The sequence below is a fragment of the Schistocerca serialis genome, chromosome 4, assembly GCF_023864345.2.
Source record: "Schistocerca serialis cubense isolate TAMUIC-IGC-003099 chromosome 4, iqSchSeri2.2, whole genome shotgun sequence".
Classification (NCBI taxonomy): domain Eukaryota; kingdom Metazoa; phylum Arthropoda; class Insecta; order Orthoptera; family Acrididae; genus Schistocerca; species Schistocerca serialis.
This window is the reverse complement of record NC_064641.1, coordinates 91,015,476-91,032,462: the sequence shown is the minus strand read 5'-3', so window position 1 is coordinate 91,032,462 and position 16,987 is coordinate 91,015,476. Positions and strand designations below refer to the sequence as shown.

Below are 16,987 nucleotides of genomic sequence, written 5' to 3'. Positions count from 1 at the left end.
TTTTTTTTAATTTTTGGTGGAATATGTCTTATCGGATTTATAATTTGGTGTCAGTAGGTGTTACACTCAAATAGTTCGGTGATAAAGTAAGGGTCAATAGCATGCATTTACTAATCCATATTTGCTTTTTATGGTTCTAAGGTGCTAGTTATAAGTCTAATTGTACATGGTCGTTTATGGTGCTTCCTCTTGGTTAATAAAACTACAATAAGACATGCTAGTAATGTCGTGAAGGGGTTTTCAGTCTCTAAAATTTATCTCGCCATTGCCGGTGAATTCTGATTGATTATTTTCTCGAATTCTGTGCTTTTTTTTTTTTAATATTGCTGTGAGATGCTCAACTTTTTATGAACCTAATATTTGTCTGTGGTACTACAAAATCAGCCAATAGCTGTTCTCCTAATCTTTTTTCTTGATGTAATTGTTTCCTCGAGAACCTTAGCAACTTCCTCATTAGGTACGCAGTATTTGTACATATGCAGAGTATTAATGTTAGTAAATTGTAATTAAATTCTGATATGCTGTTGTTGGTAAAGCATCTTACCACTCAACCTACCAGCAGCTTACCACATCAGTCCCTTATTAGCCAATCCCTGAAAACCCACGTGGAGATTTTCATTAATACTGTGGAAATATAACTGTTTCCTTCCTCTTATTGTGGTATTAGTAGCCTGCCCCAATTTTGCGTGAATAGTAATAAGTATCTACACTAGTTGACTTGCCTGGCATAATCGTAGTATTGTTTATGGGCCACATCACAGAGCTACAAGTGAAATTCGGAGAAGGACATAATGCCATCACTTTCATATAACTTAACAAATTTAGTCAATGGGCGACAAGCGCACCTTCAATTTCACTGCGATCCGATATTTGAGAACACAAGGAAACCAAAACAGTATTTAATCACAGACCTCCTTTGTTGCATTCAGTAGCCAGTTTCGATTATAACGATTATCTGAGTCATTTAAAAAAGAATGTGCATGTTTATGAGTAAGAGCGTTTTCATAAATTACGTCAGTATATTTAGTAGTGTTGTTTCAAGTTATCTGTGGAGCATGAGTGTAATGTGGCTGAGGCACTCTCTGAAAATCAACATTAAAATGAAGCACCCACTGCTACGTGACACTGGTACACTCTCAGCCACACACAGTCAGTGTGAAGCACCCTCTGTCACGCAACATGGACTTTTGATATTAGATATTGGTGGAGTGTGCTTTGAGTAAGGTTGTGTGTGTGTGTGTAAATCGAATCAATCTAATAACTTATTTGTTAAACATAAAATACTCTTCTCCACAACTGAAGAATAACAATTAAACGAAATTTTATTATCAGCCTAATATAATTGTTGAAAGCAGGGCTCAAACAAACCTTCAATACAAGAAACAAAATAACAGTCAGCTTTGCCCCAGGGCATAGAATTGGGCAACAATAATAGTAATTACCATATATGGTTCTTAGCTACAGAATGGAAGATAAGAAATGTAATTTTTGCAGATAACCATAGGACATTAAGTCAACCCTCAGACTTAATTAAGGTCACCCACATAGCATGCAGCTGCTCTCAACCAGTCACTACGACAGGCTACTGCAAACTATCCATCGGACTACCTATGCATCTCAAGCATATATCTCAACATAATCTCTCATGCAATAAAACATACATGCAGGGTGTTAAAAAAGTGTTTAATACTTTTAGAGGCGGTAGTACTCATCTAAACAAGAAAAGTAAGGCCAGTGAACACGGGTCCAAAAATGCATACTTTCTGAGATCAGTCAAATAAACATGGGTCTGGAAATATACACTTTCTGGGATAAACACGAGTTTACAGGAGGTGTTCAACATGGCGTACATTCATGACAAAGCACCCCTCTGCGCTACAGGTCCTTTGGCGTCCGCACATCGTTGACTTTCTTCAAATGTCCCCATAACGAAAAATGTAGAAGATTAAAATTTGGAGAAGGAGGAGGCCAAGGTGTAAACCTCCCCCCCCCCCCCCCCCGACAAATACAGCGGTCTTGGATGCCTGCGTCAGTTGTTTGCCGACATTGCGCTGATAGTGTGCTCGTGTGCCATTATTTTATGATCGACACTTGTATTGGTTGCTGCAGTGGCGCAGCCTCCAGCAAGGTAGGCAATACATTAATGAGAAAATCAGATAATACGGCCCAGTTAACATCCGCTGTAGCACCTATGGCCACAATAATCGATCGCCAAGTACGCCTGCCCGTACGTTGATTGAGGATCAGTGTTGATGCCCCCTTTCCTCATCTGCTTGGGGTTTTACATCTGCCCATACATTCTGGTTATGGAAATTCAAAACACCAACCCTTGTGAACCCCACCTCTTAGGTAAATAAAGACTTGGCCGTCAACAGTGGATCTGCATCACACTTCTGTAACAGCCATTGACAGAATCGCCGTCTGCCATGGCGATCCTGACCTCGCTGTAGATGACGTGGGTACAGCAATTGTTCATGAAGTACCTTTCCAGGTATGAGAGTGAGACACGCCTTCTGCTGCCACTAGTCGTCGCACACTGGTCCCAGAGGTTTCTTCCACTAAACGTAGCACACGCTCCTCCATCTCAGGAGTGCGAACAGTGTGGGGCCTTTTACTGCCAGTCTTTCGAGGTGCAATGGTACGCTGGATAGGTCTGTCGAACAGCTTATCACTATGCACTGCGAATATTTTTCAGCGTAGAGGCCACGGGCTTGCAGGCTACTGCCATTTGCTAAAACATAGCAGAATATCATATTCGACATATCACATGTCGAGTAGTAGGCTTCCATTGCTAACTACACAACTGACTGAAGTCCACCTGAAAATAGATAGAGTAATTTGAGTAAGACATCAAATACTCAGCCGACACATCTCCCTTAATATGCGAGCCTCCAATGGGTTTACCAATGTTCAATAATCACGCCAATGACTAAAGCCCTTAACTAAGGCTAACACAGTTAGTAGTACGCATAGCCCACACTCAATATAAGGACAACCACTGACAACTGATGATCAATGCACTTGCTATCGACAGTAAAATATTTATTTTTACTAAACACACCAACTGTAATTAATTCACCATGGCGGCGCCTGCAAGCTTTGTTCTGCGTCACTGCTTGCACAAGGAAGTGCAATCAGTTGAGAAACAAATCTCCGACCATTGTGACAAATCAAAATAATGCGTGGCCAGAGAGTTTCTTAAACACAAATCATAAACTAAAACCCGTTACAGTATAATTTTCTGACATAGTCGTTTCGGTACACTCCAGAATTCAAATACTTTGTCAAGACAGGACAGTCAAATTGAGTCTTAGAATTAGCATTCGCATAGGTAATGAGCAAGAAAGAACACACCAATTCAGTTCACGCATATTTTGAGTGAATTGCATCTCTCGTCATACGTATTTCCTCCAGGCAATTCATTTGCTATCGAACAGCTGCAGCAAAATTTCTTGGACAACATACTGGCCTAATACTTCCGCAGCACATTACCCTATAAATAGGCTTCAAGAAAGCTAATTATAAATGCCACGTTGAAAATACCGATGTAATCTAAATGACAGTCTACCAGTGACACTACAGGTCCGAATAAAAGGCTTTGAAAGTGTTTTGTGTGGAGTGTGGCATTCGATGGCACAGAAACCTGGATACTAACCGAGCGAGGTGGCGCAGTGGTTAGCACACTGGACTCGCATTCGGGAGGACGACGGTTCAATCCCGTCTCCGGCCATCCTGATTTAGGTTTTCCGTGATTTCCCTAAATCGCTTCAGGCAAATGCCGGGATGGTTCCTTTCAAAGGTCATGACCAATTTCCTTCCCCATCCTTCCCTCACCCGAACTTGTGCTCCGTCTCTAATGACCTCGTTGTCGACGGGACGTTAAACACTAATCTCCTCCTCCTCCTCCTGGATACTAAGCTGATAGGCCGAAAAAGGGATAGAAGCGTCTAAGATGCGGATGCGGAGGGGAATGGAGACGACAAGCTGGATGGAAAGAGCGAGTAACGAATGAGGGTAGAAAATGATTGGCGAGAGAAGACATGTAACAGTTAATGCGTTGTCCTTTAGCGTAGTTGTTGCAAACTGGACTGGTTTCCTGTCCTTAGCTTACGTATATGTCTGTGTTGCGATCCTGAATAACAAAGTGATACTCTTACTTAAAATCTGTCTGATAAAAAAAGTCGCCAAATCCAGGTGAAACAGTATTTCAACTAACTTATGCAGTGAAACTCTGTCTTAATTCGCCTCTGTCTACAACTATAATCCTTGAGCACCTTTCGTTTCCTTATACCTTTAACTGAATTATACAGTCCATCGGCAATGCCTCCAGAATCAGAATGCCATTATTTCCTTATTTAGTATCTGCATTTGTTGATCATGTATTGCGCCATACAGTCATACAAAAACGATCCAATTGAGTTCAATTTTATATGCTTCACATATTTTACGATTCCTTTCGTGGTCTATACTGACGAAGTGTTATATGTACCCGACATAATTTTATATTAAAAGTTCTTCATAGAATGATGATTTCCTTTTGCTTCCGTCATCAGTTGTTCATTATAATCACCCACGTCCTCTCGGAGACAGTTCTATGTAGATCAATGTTACTCAGCTTATCGTATCTTTCTCCTGTTCTTCTACAAAGGGAAAGTTCAGTTTCTCTTCAATTGAGGATCTGGTACACTAATAGTAAGATGTCAAACTACTGAGGTGTCAAGAACGAAATGATAGGTTTTATAAAGTAACTATCATTTTGGTTATGATTAATATTCATTTTGTAATATGCCTACATGGTGATTGGTAGAGCACCTTATTCTTACCTAGACTCTCAAATATTACTCTTCCAAATATATAAAATTATATACCCAGTGATTGATTTACCTTTTACCCATGTCGTTTCCTCTACTCATTATCTCAGCAGGCAATAATCACATGAAATTCTTAAGGGATCAAGAATCATAACAGCCTGCCCTCTTTATGTCTGATGAAATACAAACTACTTAATTCCGTTCAGGACCCGCAAAGTTTATTTTTATATGTTTTCTTCTGAACTCATGTGTTAAAGCTGAACATTTTGTTCTTATTAGTAAATTACATTCTTCCATTGTATCCCCAATTTCCCACTGACTAATCATCATCTTATTATCAGTGCTATTCTCGCATGAAAATCTCTCATTGTCATGTTGTACTAGGAGTTGCAGTCAAGGAGCGATTTCTATTGCTCTTCACAAAGCTCTCCCACTCTCTCTTGAGAACTATATTCATATTGATGCACAACTTTGAAAGATTTTCATCGATTATCTTTACAAAACTCTGCCTCAAATGTTCCTATTTGTCGGTATCTGCAACATTGTTTCTAACTTTCTTTTTACAATATGGCAGAACTAAAAATTGATGCCAGATCTGTTTCTCTGTAATACTGAAATTGCTAATCATTCAATTCTTCTTTGTTATACTTTTTAATGTACTTCTAGAAATCCTCCTCTGCTTCATTTGATGTTGTCTAACTGTTCTTCCATCTTGAACGCTCTGTCTTTGTGTTTCACAGTGCTCCAATTACTAGGTTTCTAAATAAAAAGTAGCTGAAGCAAATGGGTTCTCTACTCTATAATACTGACATTAATACAAAGTTCGTGCCTTGGGGTTCAGGTGCAGCAAAAGATTAATATGTCCCATTACCTGAAGCCATTATTTGAGTTCACATCAGACTTATTAATATTCTATCACCAATAATGAGAAAGTGGGACTCCAAGCATTTACATATAATTATCGTGCCTCCAGCGACCATAAGTTTAGTTATTGTGTTAGTGGTTGTTATATTATTTCACAATTTTATATCTGCCATTGTATGTCTTGACGTTCCCTCCAACATAACTAGAAAGGTTTAATAAAGGGCAGTGACATCTTTTGCAATAGCAAATAATTTATTTGCATCATACATATAAATAAAAGCTCACATTAGATTCTGGCATGTGATTTTGGGGCTGAGGTATTAAATGAGTGAGGTCAACTGTTCCAGCAGTGTGAAGTGTCACACAAAGCAGTCCCATCAGCCGTGATAGGCAGCCTTGGCAGCCAACAGCGCAGCCGAAGGGGCAGCGTAGGCAGCCGGCGCTACAGCAGCCACTGCAGGAGCGGCGACGACCGCGGGCGCGGCGTAGGCGCCGTAGGCGGCGGCGAGGGCGGCGCCGGTGATGGCGGCGTCGCGGGCCCTCGTCTGGGCGACGGCGGCCAGGTGGGCGGCCCTAGCTGCAGCCACGTCAGCAGTGTCCAGGTTGTAGCCACCAGGCCCGACGACGATGTTGGCTGGACCGTAGGCTGCTAGGCCTGGGTGGATACCACCCACAAGTACTGGTGCAGGCTGGACAGCAGCAGCGATGCCAGGGGCGGCAGCGACGGCGGGGGCGACGACGCCGGCTCCCAGGTAGCCGGGCTTGGCCAGGGCCACGGCTAGCACAGCACTCAGGACGATCTGGGAAAATGCTTTAGTGTACTTGGAAGTGACAGCATTGAGGTTTTTCTTCTGTCATATTACGTCGTAGGAACGAGTATGTTACATACATATTGTATATTTGGATAGTGTAGTTAAAAATGGATGTTAAATGCATGCTCCATAACAACATAAAATATTTAAAAAATCACTTGCCAATACACAAAAACAGCTTCCAACACTTAAAATTGAGAATGTATTTCACATAAGCTTTAAGAGTGAGAGATGCACTTTGGGGTAACAGGTCTCAATTTAAAAACTGAGTATTATTTTGTCATTTGGACCTTGGTTATTAACCTACGTTCAATTTTTTCTGATAGAGTTGTTACATACTACTTAACAGAAATTACTGCTGAAAGGCGTCTTTCTTCTTTAACGTTTTACACAATTAGGTGCAGTTTCAGGCTCGTCTCTGTCAGATGCCATGTATCTAGTTGTTTTAGTACTCATTTCCTCCTCTTGTAGGTAACGTGAGGCTGGTGTATTGATAAGGACAATGAATCTGACCGGTTTCCACTTGCATGCAAGTGACATAAACTTTGTAGCTTTCTCAACCTGGATGTACGAATCCAATTGTATTGTACTGTATGGAGCTGGGGACCTAGAAACGACAGAGGCTTTGTCCCCGCCATAGCCCTCAGTGGTTGATAACCCGACAACAGGCTACAGCAGTCCACTCACCCCACCGCCGCCTCACACCAAACCCAGAGTTATTGTGCCGTTCGGCTCCCAGCGGACCGCCCGACGAGTGTTTGCGTGGTAGACTTATGGTGGTGTGCGTGCACCTGGAGACAATGTTTGCGCAGCAATCGCCGACATCATATAACTGAGGCCGAATAAGGGGAACCAGCCCGCATTCGCCGAGGCAGATGGAAAACAGCCTTAAAAACCATCCACAGGCTGGCCGGCACACCACACCTCGACACTAATCCGCAGGGCGGATTCGTGCCACCCAGAAAGCGCTGTGTTAGACTGCACAGCTAACTGGGCGGTCCCAATCCAATTACCTTACTTGATTCACAGACCTTCTCAAAGTAATTTCACCAACTCCCACAATTATGATTACAATCGAAGACTATAAACGGCAGACTGCTCCAGAATGTTGACATATGAGCCCTTGGTCAAGTGTGGGAGTTAAAATACGACTCCTCTCCTTTGAAAATGCTGCTCACTGAAACTCATCTGAATTAACGTAGAGACGAAAGAGAGCTGAGATTTAAACTTGCAGTTTTGCTACAGTCTACTGAAGGTATTGAAAGCCCCGTTAACACACGGAATAAGAGCTATACACCATAATGCAAGCGCATGTGATGTAGCTACAACAGCTGTAGCCTGTAGTGTTGTAATGTACTGTTTGTTATTTCACCTACAAGTGACTTTGATTTATACTAACTTAAGGATCACTGTACGTATTTCTCTAACATGGAAATAACAGATGTGTGCAATTTTAAACTTCTTGTAAATTTTTTGGCTCTCGTGCCTCCAAATGAGTGCAGTCGTCTACATAACAGGATATCTGGAATGCGTTCCCTGCCGTCATACCTGTCGAACGGGCGTTTATATTACATAGTTCCCTCTTTGTACTCTTATTGCCCTCCACTACTTCGCTCATCATTGTGCATTTGAAAGCAGATATATACTACATAATTCAGTTTCTCTGTAAAATTCGTATATTGTAAGCAGCAGTCACAAAGTCATACGAAAATGTACCTGACAAGAAACATTAAGCAATACGCGTCAACGGTTTCCTAATACTACCATTACAAACCAAAGTCTTTCTCTTTCTGCAGTTACAAGGCAACATTTCATTACACCTAACAATCAGGTATGTCTGTTTTAATCTGGGCGAGTTGCTAAATCGTACAAGTGACTATAGTGTTTTAATAACCGATACGTATTATTCGCTCCATCTAGTAACGGTATCGACTCACAAAGCTATTATCATGAGCAAGAGACAAGCTTCAGTGTGGAATCTGTATTTTGACTGGGAACAAGTGTATGATAATTCAGAACACAATCGGTCAGTGTCATTAATTTTCCGAATTCATTAAATCCTCTTCATTAATAGAGTTGACACTGGACTCTGGTCGTAATGACAAAATGGAAAAAGACAGTGCGTTTCCACGGGGAACTCACCAAGCACTTCATAGTGTCGGTGGTAGGCGTCTGCTGCTGTCTTCTGCTCTCTGCTGCTGTCTGCACTACTGCAGTGTACAGCAGAGCCGCAGAAGACCAGCTTATATACTGGTGGGCTGCAGTGTGTTGGCCTCTGGCGCGTGAAGGTGCCGCAGCCGTCCTTCCGCTGCGTCCCCACTGGGCGTGGACGTTCAGTGTCGACATCAGGGTCAGCTGATATCCGTTTTATCGCTGATACTGTTTTCTGACGAACAAAATCAACACATTGTCCAAGAACAAACAGGCATGTTCTACATATACCTTTAAATAAGCATCTGGTTTGCAGAAGACACTACGTTTAATTGTGTAAATCTGACCAAACTTCTGTAAGGGCTGACATACACTGAACAGCCAAAACATCATGACTCTCTGCTTAACAGCTTCTGTGTCCACTTTTGGAAAGCAATGCAGCAGCGTGACATAGATTCGACCTCGGTAGATTTACAGAGGTGTAAGGCATCAAACGTCTACGTACGGGTCATACAAGCGCCTTGCGTTATGGTTCGATGGTCTGTGGACACGGACCTGGTATCCAAAAGCATCCTGTATGCGATCCATTATGTTCAGAAAGGACCAATTTCGTGATCAAAACATCGCATTTCTGAAACTACTGAAGCAGGCTTCAGGCCTTTCGACAGGGATGATTATAGTGCTGGAGAATGCCATCGCCATTGAGGAAGACATCAAACATGAAGGGATGCAGGTGATCCGTAGTAGCTTTCACGTACTCTATAGCTCTCACTGTGTTGATTACCACCAGAGCCGGCCGTTGTGGCCGAGCGGTTCTAGGAGCTACAGTCTGGAACCACGCGACCGCTACGGTCGCAGGTTCGAATCCTGCCTCGGGCATGGATGTGTGTGATGTCATTAGGTTAGTTAGGTTTCAGTAATTCTAAGTTCTAGGGGACTGATGACCTCAGAAGTTAAGTCCCATAACGCTCAGAGCCAATTGAACCATTTTGAACCATTACTACCAGAGGTCCAATAAAATCCCAAGCGAATGTCTGTGCCTCCATAGACCTGCGTTAGTGGAGCCATACACGTTTTCATCGACGACCTGGTGTAGCAATTCATTCGACTAAGCAACTCGCTTCCAGTGATCCACAGGTTAATCTCGATGAACCTGTGCCCGCTTGAAACGTAATTTACGACGTCATTGGATCAACATGTCAACACATAGGGATCGCCTGCTGCGGAGACTCGTGTTCAACAATTTGCACTGAATTGTGTTCTCCTATATTATCACTGTACTCTGTCGTCAGATCTGCTACAACTCGATGTCTCTCGTGTATAGTATATGGCTACTCGCCAAACTTTCGATCTCTGCAATGATATGCGGATTTGTAAACACCTTGTCGCCCACTCGTGGTTTCTCCGTTCTTGTCACATTCCCTAGATTCTCGCGACAGCAGAACGCTAGTAGTTCACCGTTTTCTAGATACTCATTTCATGGTGCCTGGCCTGTCAAAGTCGCTTATGTCAGTTAATTTACACATTGTAGTTGATATCATAGCTAGAGTGCCTCCATAGTTGTCTATGAACAGCTTATATATTTCCAGCATTTTGGTCCTAAATGACCTTACCTCGAAAAATTAAATAATTTTGCTCACCATCGTGTAAATTCCCATAATGCGTGGTATTTGTGACACGGAGAGTATGCCACGCCTAACAGTTTACAAAGCTATTGATACTACAGTAGTAACAACAGCAAACCATGTGGATCCCCCGCTGTTTTGCAACGCCCATCTGTGTTTGTGGGGTGTGTCCTGAAATTTACGCGTACCAAGAATGATGTAGCTCACCACGGTAATGGTTGGATTATGGCAGCTGTAATACGCTGTGGTGATTTTAAAGGTAAGTTGGGCCTGCAGACTTTTAATAGTAGAGATGTGATTCTGTTCTGCACATTTCAATTCAACGAAGTGTTCTCCGGAAACATTGGTACATCGTATTTTTCGTCTGCAATGCCCTTGCTACTGATCATCGTAAAATAAATGAAACGTAGTCTCTAGGTGTGAATAACTGTCAGTGAACAACCAGATGAAAGAGATGCAGTTAACTAAATAGAGAACAGAAGGTTTGTCAGCACATAATAAAATATTTTGACCGCAAGAAGTTATATTGTATTAATAGGGTAAGAGGGTTGACGTAAGCCGAACATCGACTTATGTCTCCAATAAGATCTCTTAGAATCTACAGAAAATTCTTATTGCCAAATAGATGAAAATTTTACGACATACAAACCCATGGGTGCTTAGTGGAGGCGCAATTGTTCTCCAGCTAAACCCTCCAGTCATCTCATTATTATCAAGTGCTCTCATTACGACATGTCTTAAACAACTTTACCACTTTCCACACAGGATTATACAGCCAACCGGTTCCCATAACTGGTAGGTACATCGACCTAAGTTTCGACAGCTACTAGGGGTGCCTTCATCACAATGAAATTTCGATCAATCGTAAAATTACATTGCTACAAAGCATGGTCAGAATTTAGAGCAGTTATGCTCAAGTAAAAAGTGAAATGAAACGTTCTACCCATGTGAAAAAGGCTAGAGCGTTTTATTTCGCTTTTGACTTACGCATAGCTGCTCCAGCAATATAATTTCACGATTTAACAACTGTTCATTCCGATGAAAACACCCCTAATAGATGCCAAAACCTAGGTCAGTGTACCTACCATTTATGTACAACCGGTTGGCTGTATCATGAAACTACTGTACTTTGCTGAGTAGCAGCCATGTTTAAAACTGTTACTATACTACATTCACCAGCACTCCTTGTAACTGAAAATGTGTAACATTCCTTGATCCTCAGCAGCTGGGGTACGAGTACGTCTACAAGAATGATTGTAACAGCTCTTGGGACTAACTAATCCTTTGTAGCCACCGTCTATTTATTATTTCACTGCTGTTAATAAATACTGAAGTTACATAGTACCAATTAATATATTCAAAATACTTTGAAAGAGATTCACTTAAGAATTTATTTTCTACTTATATGTCTGCAAAGCGTGAAATTACTGTAACTGTCGATTCACAAGCTTTCATTAAGGAGAGGTTTACGATCTTTTGGTTCAAAAAATCGTTTTTAATTGCATTTTTGGATCCATAAAAGTGTTTAGAATCCATCCCTACAACGCGTTTTCCGAATACGGAACGGAAATGTTTGTTTAGTCGCAGTTGAACAAAACAATGCACCTGCCTGAAATCGGCCTTTTTCACGCACCAGTTTTAACCTGGAATTTCGACTTTGTAGGCGCGAGAAATTATTCTATGTGCTGGCCCAAGGATCAAATGATCAAGTTATCAAGGAGCTTACGACGTACTACTGTTTGGCATTCCGACGGCATTCCAATTCGGTTGAACAGATGAAGAAGGCAATTTGATCAATGTGTTTCCACAAGTGTTCGACGGATGACCACCCACAACACCAAAATTGTCCGGCTGGGGAAACTAGTTTGTGCAAGTGGTGCATTGCAGAGGCTACCGGACATCTGGACAAATATCAACACGACCAGCTGCTCTCCAAAGACGTTCAAAAAGTGATTTATCCGATCTACGAGGGCCTTTCGGAGGACGAGTTATTGTACCGGTGCTTGGGAGGAAACACACAAAATTAGAATGAAAGTTTGAACGCTTGTGTTTGGAAGTTAGCCCCCAGGCATTTACATTCTGGTGCGACGAATGTGGAGATAGCGACTTTCCTGGCAGTGAGGGGTATTCAGCAATTCTGAAGACCATTACAATGATGGACGTCACCCTGGGACTCTATTCGACGCAGTTCGCCAAGCATTCGGAAGACCACCGGATTCAGGCGGCCGAAAACCGCTTGTCACCGGCAGAACGAGCGGCTCTGGAGCAGCGCAGGATGGCCCAGATGGAACAGAACGTCCTCTATGAGGAAGAGGAAGGACTAGTTTATGGACCCGGAATAGCAGACTGCACGTATGTTGCATAATATTGCATTTATATGTAGTCAAAACTTCAAACGCGTTTTTCTCGAAATGACTATTTTTTATCGCTCAGTATGGTAACTTCAAATCTATTGAACTGATTGGCATGATTCTTTGTTTCAGACGAAGCTAACTAAATTATCTAGGAGTTGTACCACTTTTATTCCTATCCACTAATTATAAATATGAAGTAATTCAAAAGCCAAGATCGCTTAAACAATGTTTACTGGATGACCGGTTTCAACATACTAAAGGTGCCATCATCGGATCTGTGAAGATATAACATGACAGGTTTGAGGGAGGGCTTACATAAGTTACACTATATACACTACTATTAGTGTAACTCATGTAAGCCCTCCCTCAAAGCTGTCATGTTATATCTTCACAGATCCGATGATGGCACCTTTAGTGGGCTGAAACCGGCCATCTAGTAAACTGTGTTTAAGCGATCTTGGCTTTTGAATTATTTCTACAACAGAGTGATCACCCCACAGCACACTATATGTTCACTGCAAAACTATAAATATTTTTACTTGGCCGACAAAGTCGAAAAATCGATGAAAAAACGTTATTTTGCTTCAAATGGCCTGCCCAAATAACTAAAGCGAGCTACAACTCTTAAAGATTCTTATATACTTTGCTAACGTCAACTCAATTTTGATTTCAGAAGAGCCGGCTGACCTGTGACTTACAGCACGTGGAGGTCTTTATCGAAATTTTGTTTCGTTCCGACAGCACTTCCGCCTTTGCTCTACGACATTTCCGATCGAAAAAATCTCAGTTTGTAGAGGAAATATCAATAAAACATTTGACCAAATTTGACACTGATATCTATAACATATCCGGTGAAAAAAATTCTCAAGGAACTTGCTTTTTTCGGGCCAAAGATAGTAAACCTCTCCTTAATTCACAACATGCGTTATGAAACTGGAAGAAGATACATATGACAACGTGTCTCAGTCATATATTACCTTGGGGTCCATTGGAGATTTAACCTGAATATCTCTTTCCTCGTTCTTGAAGAGCTGTTTGATGCGCCATTCTTAGGGATGTCAATGATTCGACACAGAATAATTTCTTAGAAAGTATTCCCACTACTTCCCTCCTTACTTGTTGTCTATTAGGTCAATGGTATATTGAAATTAATACCGTAAAGAAGTACAGAAATATAGAAGGGTATACACACAAAGAAACATAGGAACTTAGTTCTTATTCTTCTTCGGTTATCAACCCACAGGTTGGTTGGCAGCAGCACGCCATTCCGTTCTTTTGTCAACTTTCTTCTTCATATCTGCATAGGTCTGGCACCCGGTGTCATTTATTACTTGTTGAATGTAGCTTAATCTAGGTCGTCCTCGGCGAGTTCTTCCTTCAATGATTCCTTCTAATATTCTCTTAATGAAGTTGTTATGCCGTAAAATGTGACCTATGAAGGTTATTCTTCTTTTCTGTATATTTCGCCAAAGAGATCTGTTTTCTTTCACTCTTCTGAGGACATCTTCGTTTGTAGCCTTGTCTCGCCAGCTGATTTTTTCCATTCTCCGGTAGCACCACATTTCGAATGCCTCTAATCTTCTCTTTTCTTCTTTTCCACTAGTCCAAGTTTCACATCCGTAAAGGGCTGTACTCCACACATAGGTTTTCATGACTCTCTTTCTTACGTCTAAACTAACATTTCTACTCGTCAGTAAGTTTCTTTTTCCATTGAATGCTATTTTGGCAAGTTGTATTCTGTTTTTAATGTCACTTTTGCTCCTTCCATCTGCTGTTATTTTGCTACCTAAGTAGTTAAATTCTGTAACCTGCCCTAGTTTCTCTCCCTTTATTGTTATTCGTATGGGTTCATTGTAGTTCAGGGCGCCACTCACCATCACTTTAGTCTTTTTCTTATTTATTTTCATTCCATACTGTTCTTTTAAGGTGTTTTCCATTTCATTGAGTGCGGCTTCTAAATCTTCTTTCCTTTCTGTAATTATGGCGATATCATCTGCATATCGCAACATATCTATTTTCATTCCGTTAAGTTTTATTCCTACTTCAATATTCTCTCTTATTTTGTCTATTGCTTCTTGGATATATGCGTTGAAAATTACTGGAGATAGTGGGCATCCCTGTCTCACTCCTTTCCTTATTCTTGCTGTTTCTTCTTTGTTTTCCTTCTTAACTAAGGCTGTTTCATTTTGGTATATTTTAAAGATTATCCTTCTATCATTATATTTCAGACCAGCCTTCTTCAGAATTCTAAACATTTCTGGCCATACAACATTGTCAAATGCCTTTTCGAGGTCTACGAAGGCTATAAATACTTGTTTGTTTTTGGAAATTTGTTTCTCAATTATTAGTCTTAAAGATAAGATTGCTTCCCTCGTCCCTACACCGCTTCTAAAACCGAATTGGTCTTCACTTAGAGTGCTATTCAATTGGTTTTCAACTCTTTTCAAAATTATTCTTATTAGAATTTTTGATGCGTGTGAAAGAAGACTGAGTGTTCGATGGTTTTCACAGTCCATAGTAGATGCTTTCTTAGGTATGGGGAATATGATGCATTTCTGATAGTCTTCAGGAACTTCACCTGTTTTGTATATTTTCTGTATGAGTTGCAGTAATGTAGCTTTCATTTTGTCTCCTGATTTCTTAATTAGTTCAGAAGGTATATCATCAACACCTGCCGCTTTCTTATCTGGTAGTTCTTTTAGTGCTTTTTCAAATTCATCTTTCAGAATTGTGTCCCCTAGTTCTTCTTTCTCTACTTCTTCGCTTAATTCTATCATATTATCTGTTAGAGGGTCTCCTTGATATAGCTCTTCAATGTATTCTTGCCATCTCTTCAGCGTGTCATATCCAAATAGTACCTTGCCCTCTTTGTTCTTTATAGTTCCTGAAGATTTTACTTTCCGTTTAGCAAAGTTTTGTTTTATTGTTCTGTAGGCCAAGTCAGTTTTTCCTTTAACCATGTTTTCCTCCACCTCTTTACAAATGCTGTTGAGGTAATTTTCTTTTGCTTTCCTAGATTCTCTGTTTATTTGGTTTCTAAGCTTTCTATATTTGTTTTCGCTTTGCTCGTCAGAGGCATTTTTGTATAGTCTTCTTTCTTCCATTAGACAAATTATTTCAGGTGTTATCCACTCTTTCCTGTTTACAGGTTTGGCTTTCCCAATAAATTCTTCTGCTGCTTTATGTATGCCTTCTTTGATTTGTTTCCACTCCTCGTTAGTACTCCCGGGAATAATGTTTGATGCCATCTCATCAGTTTTCCGTGCATAAGGGATCACTAGTTCTTCAGACTTTAGGTTATCTCTGTTCCATACTTTGTTCGTTTTTCTCTCTAATCGCTTGAGTTTGAGTAAGCATTTCATCATTACAAGGTTGTGATCACTATTAATATCCGCAGACGGGTAGCTTCTGCAATCCTTGATTTGGTTTTTAAAACGCGATTTTACTAATATATAGTCGATTTGGTGTCTTCTAGTATCTCCTGGGGCTTTCCACGTGTACCTTCTTCTTTTATGGTGGTTGAAAAGGGAGTTCGCTATGACCAACTTGTTTTTGGCACAAAATTCAATTAGCCGGCTTCCTCTTTCGTTTCTATCTCCTAGACCATATTTCCCTACAATTCCGTCAACTTCCTCTTCTCCAACACTAGCATTCCAATCTCCCATTATAATTAAGTTCTCTTCACCTTTAACATAATTTATAACTTTGTTGATGTCTTCATACACTGTTTCTATTACATCGTCTTCTTCTGCCGATGTCGGCATATAGACTTGTACTATTACCGTGTTCTTTGGTTTGGTTCCAATTTTGACTAGTATTATCCTAGAGTTAAATTGCACATATCCTGTGACTAGATTCCCGAGTTTTCCTTTTAGAATTATTCCAACTCCACCGATTCCAGTTGTTCCTTGGTTAGTACCTGTATGAATGATACGATAATTTCCTGATCTGAAGTCTCCTGGTTCAGGCCATCGCATCTCAGATATTCCTATTATGTCTGTTCCCATTCTGTCCATCTCTAGTTTGAGGTTCTCTAATTAGTTAATGCGTAATATATCCGCTGTAGCTAAAGAGAGACACACTGTAGACGCTGTAAGCAAATATAAAACAAAATGAATTACTTATATACTTTATCATGTGTCTACATTCGAAACTACATTGAAATAACAAAATGAAAGACGATAAGAGACCAACCGTGGCTCTCACCGATAATTGTCTCAATGAGATAGATGTCGAGGCACAATTCCCAGCCTGCCTTCACACTCCTATAATGCTGGCAGTAACCGTTTCCTGCATTCCAGTCTTCAACACTGAACCTGTTAAGAAACTCTAATAAATTTCAAAGAATTTGCCGACACGTAAGAACTGAC

General features: G+C 40.8%; 1 protein-coding gene across 1 annotated transcript in view; it reads right to left on the bottom strand.

Moving 5' to 3' along the window:
• LOC126474276 (ice-structuring glycoprotein-like) overlaps positions 1–16,633 on the bottom strand; it is a 40,670-nt gene extending 24,037 nt beyond the window's left edge. Inside the window, exons 1-3 of the mRNA XM_050101741.1 lie at positions 16,537–16,633; positions 8,630–8,929; positions 6,215–6,453 (exon numbers count right to left, since the gene is read on the bottom strand). Of these exons, the coding sequence (XP_049957698.1) occupies positions 6,215–6,453; positions 8,630–8,929; positions 16,537–16,633 (636 nt within the window). The remainder of the gene's footprint in view (positions 1–6,214; positions 6,454–8,629; positions 8,930–16,536) is intronic.
• Positions 16,634–16,987: the final 354 nt, after the last annotated feature.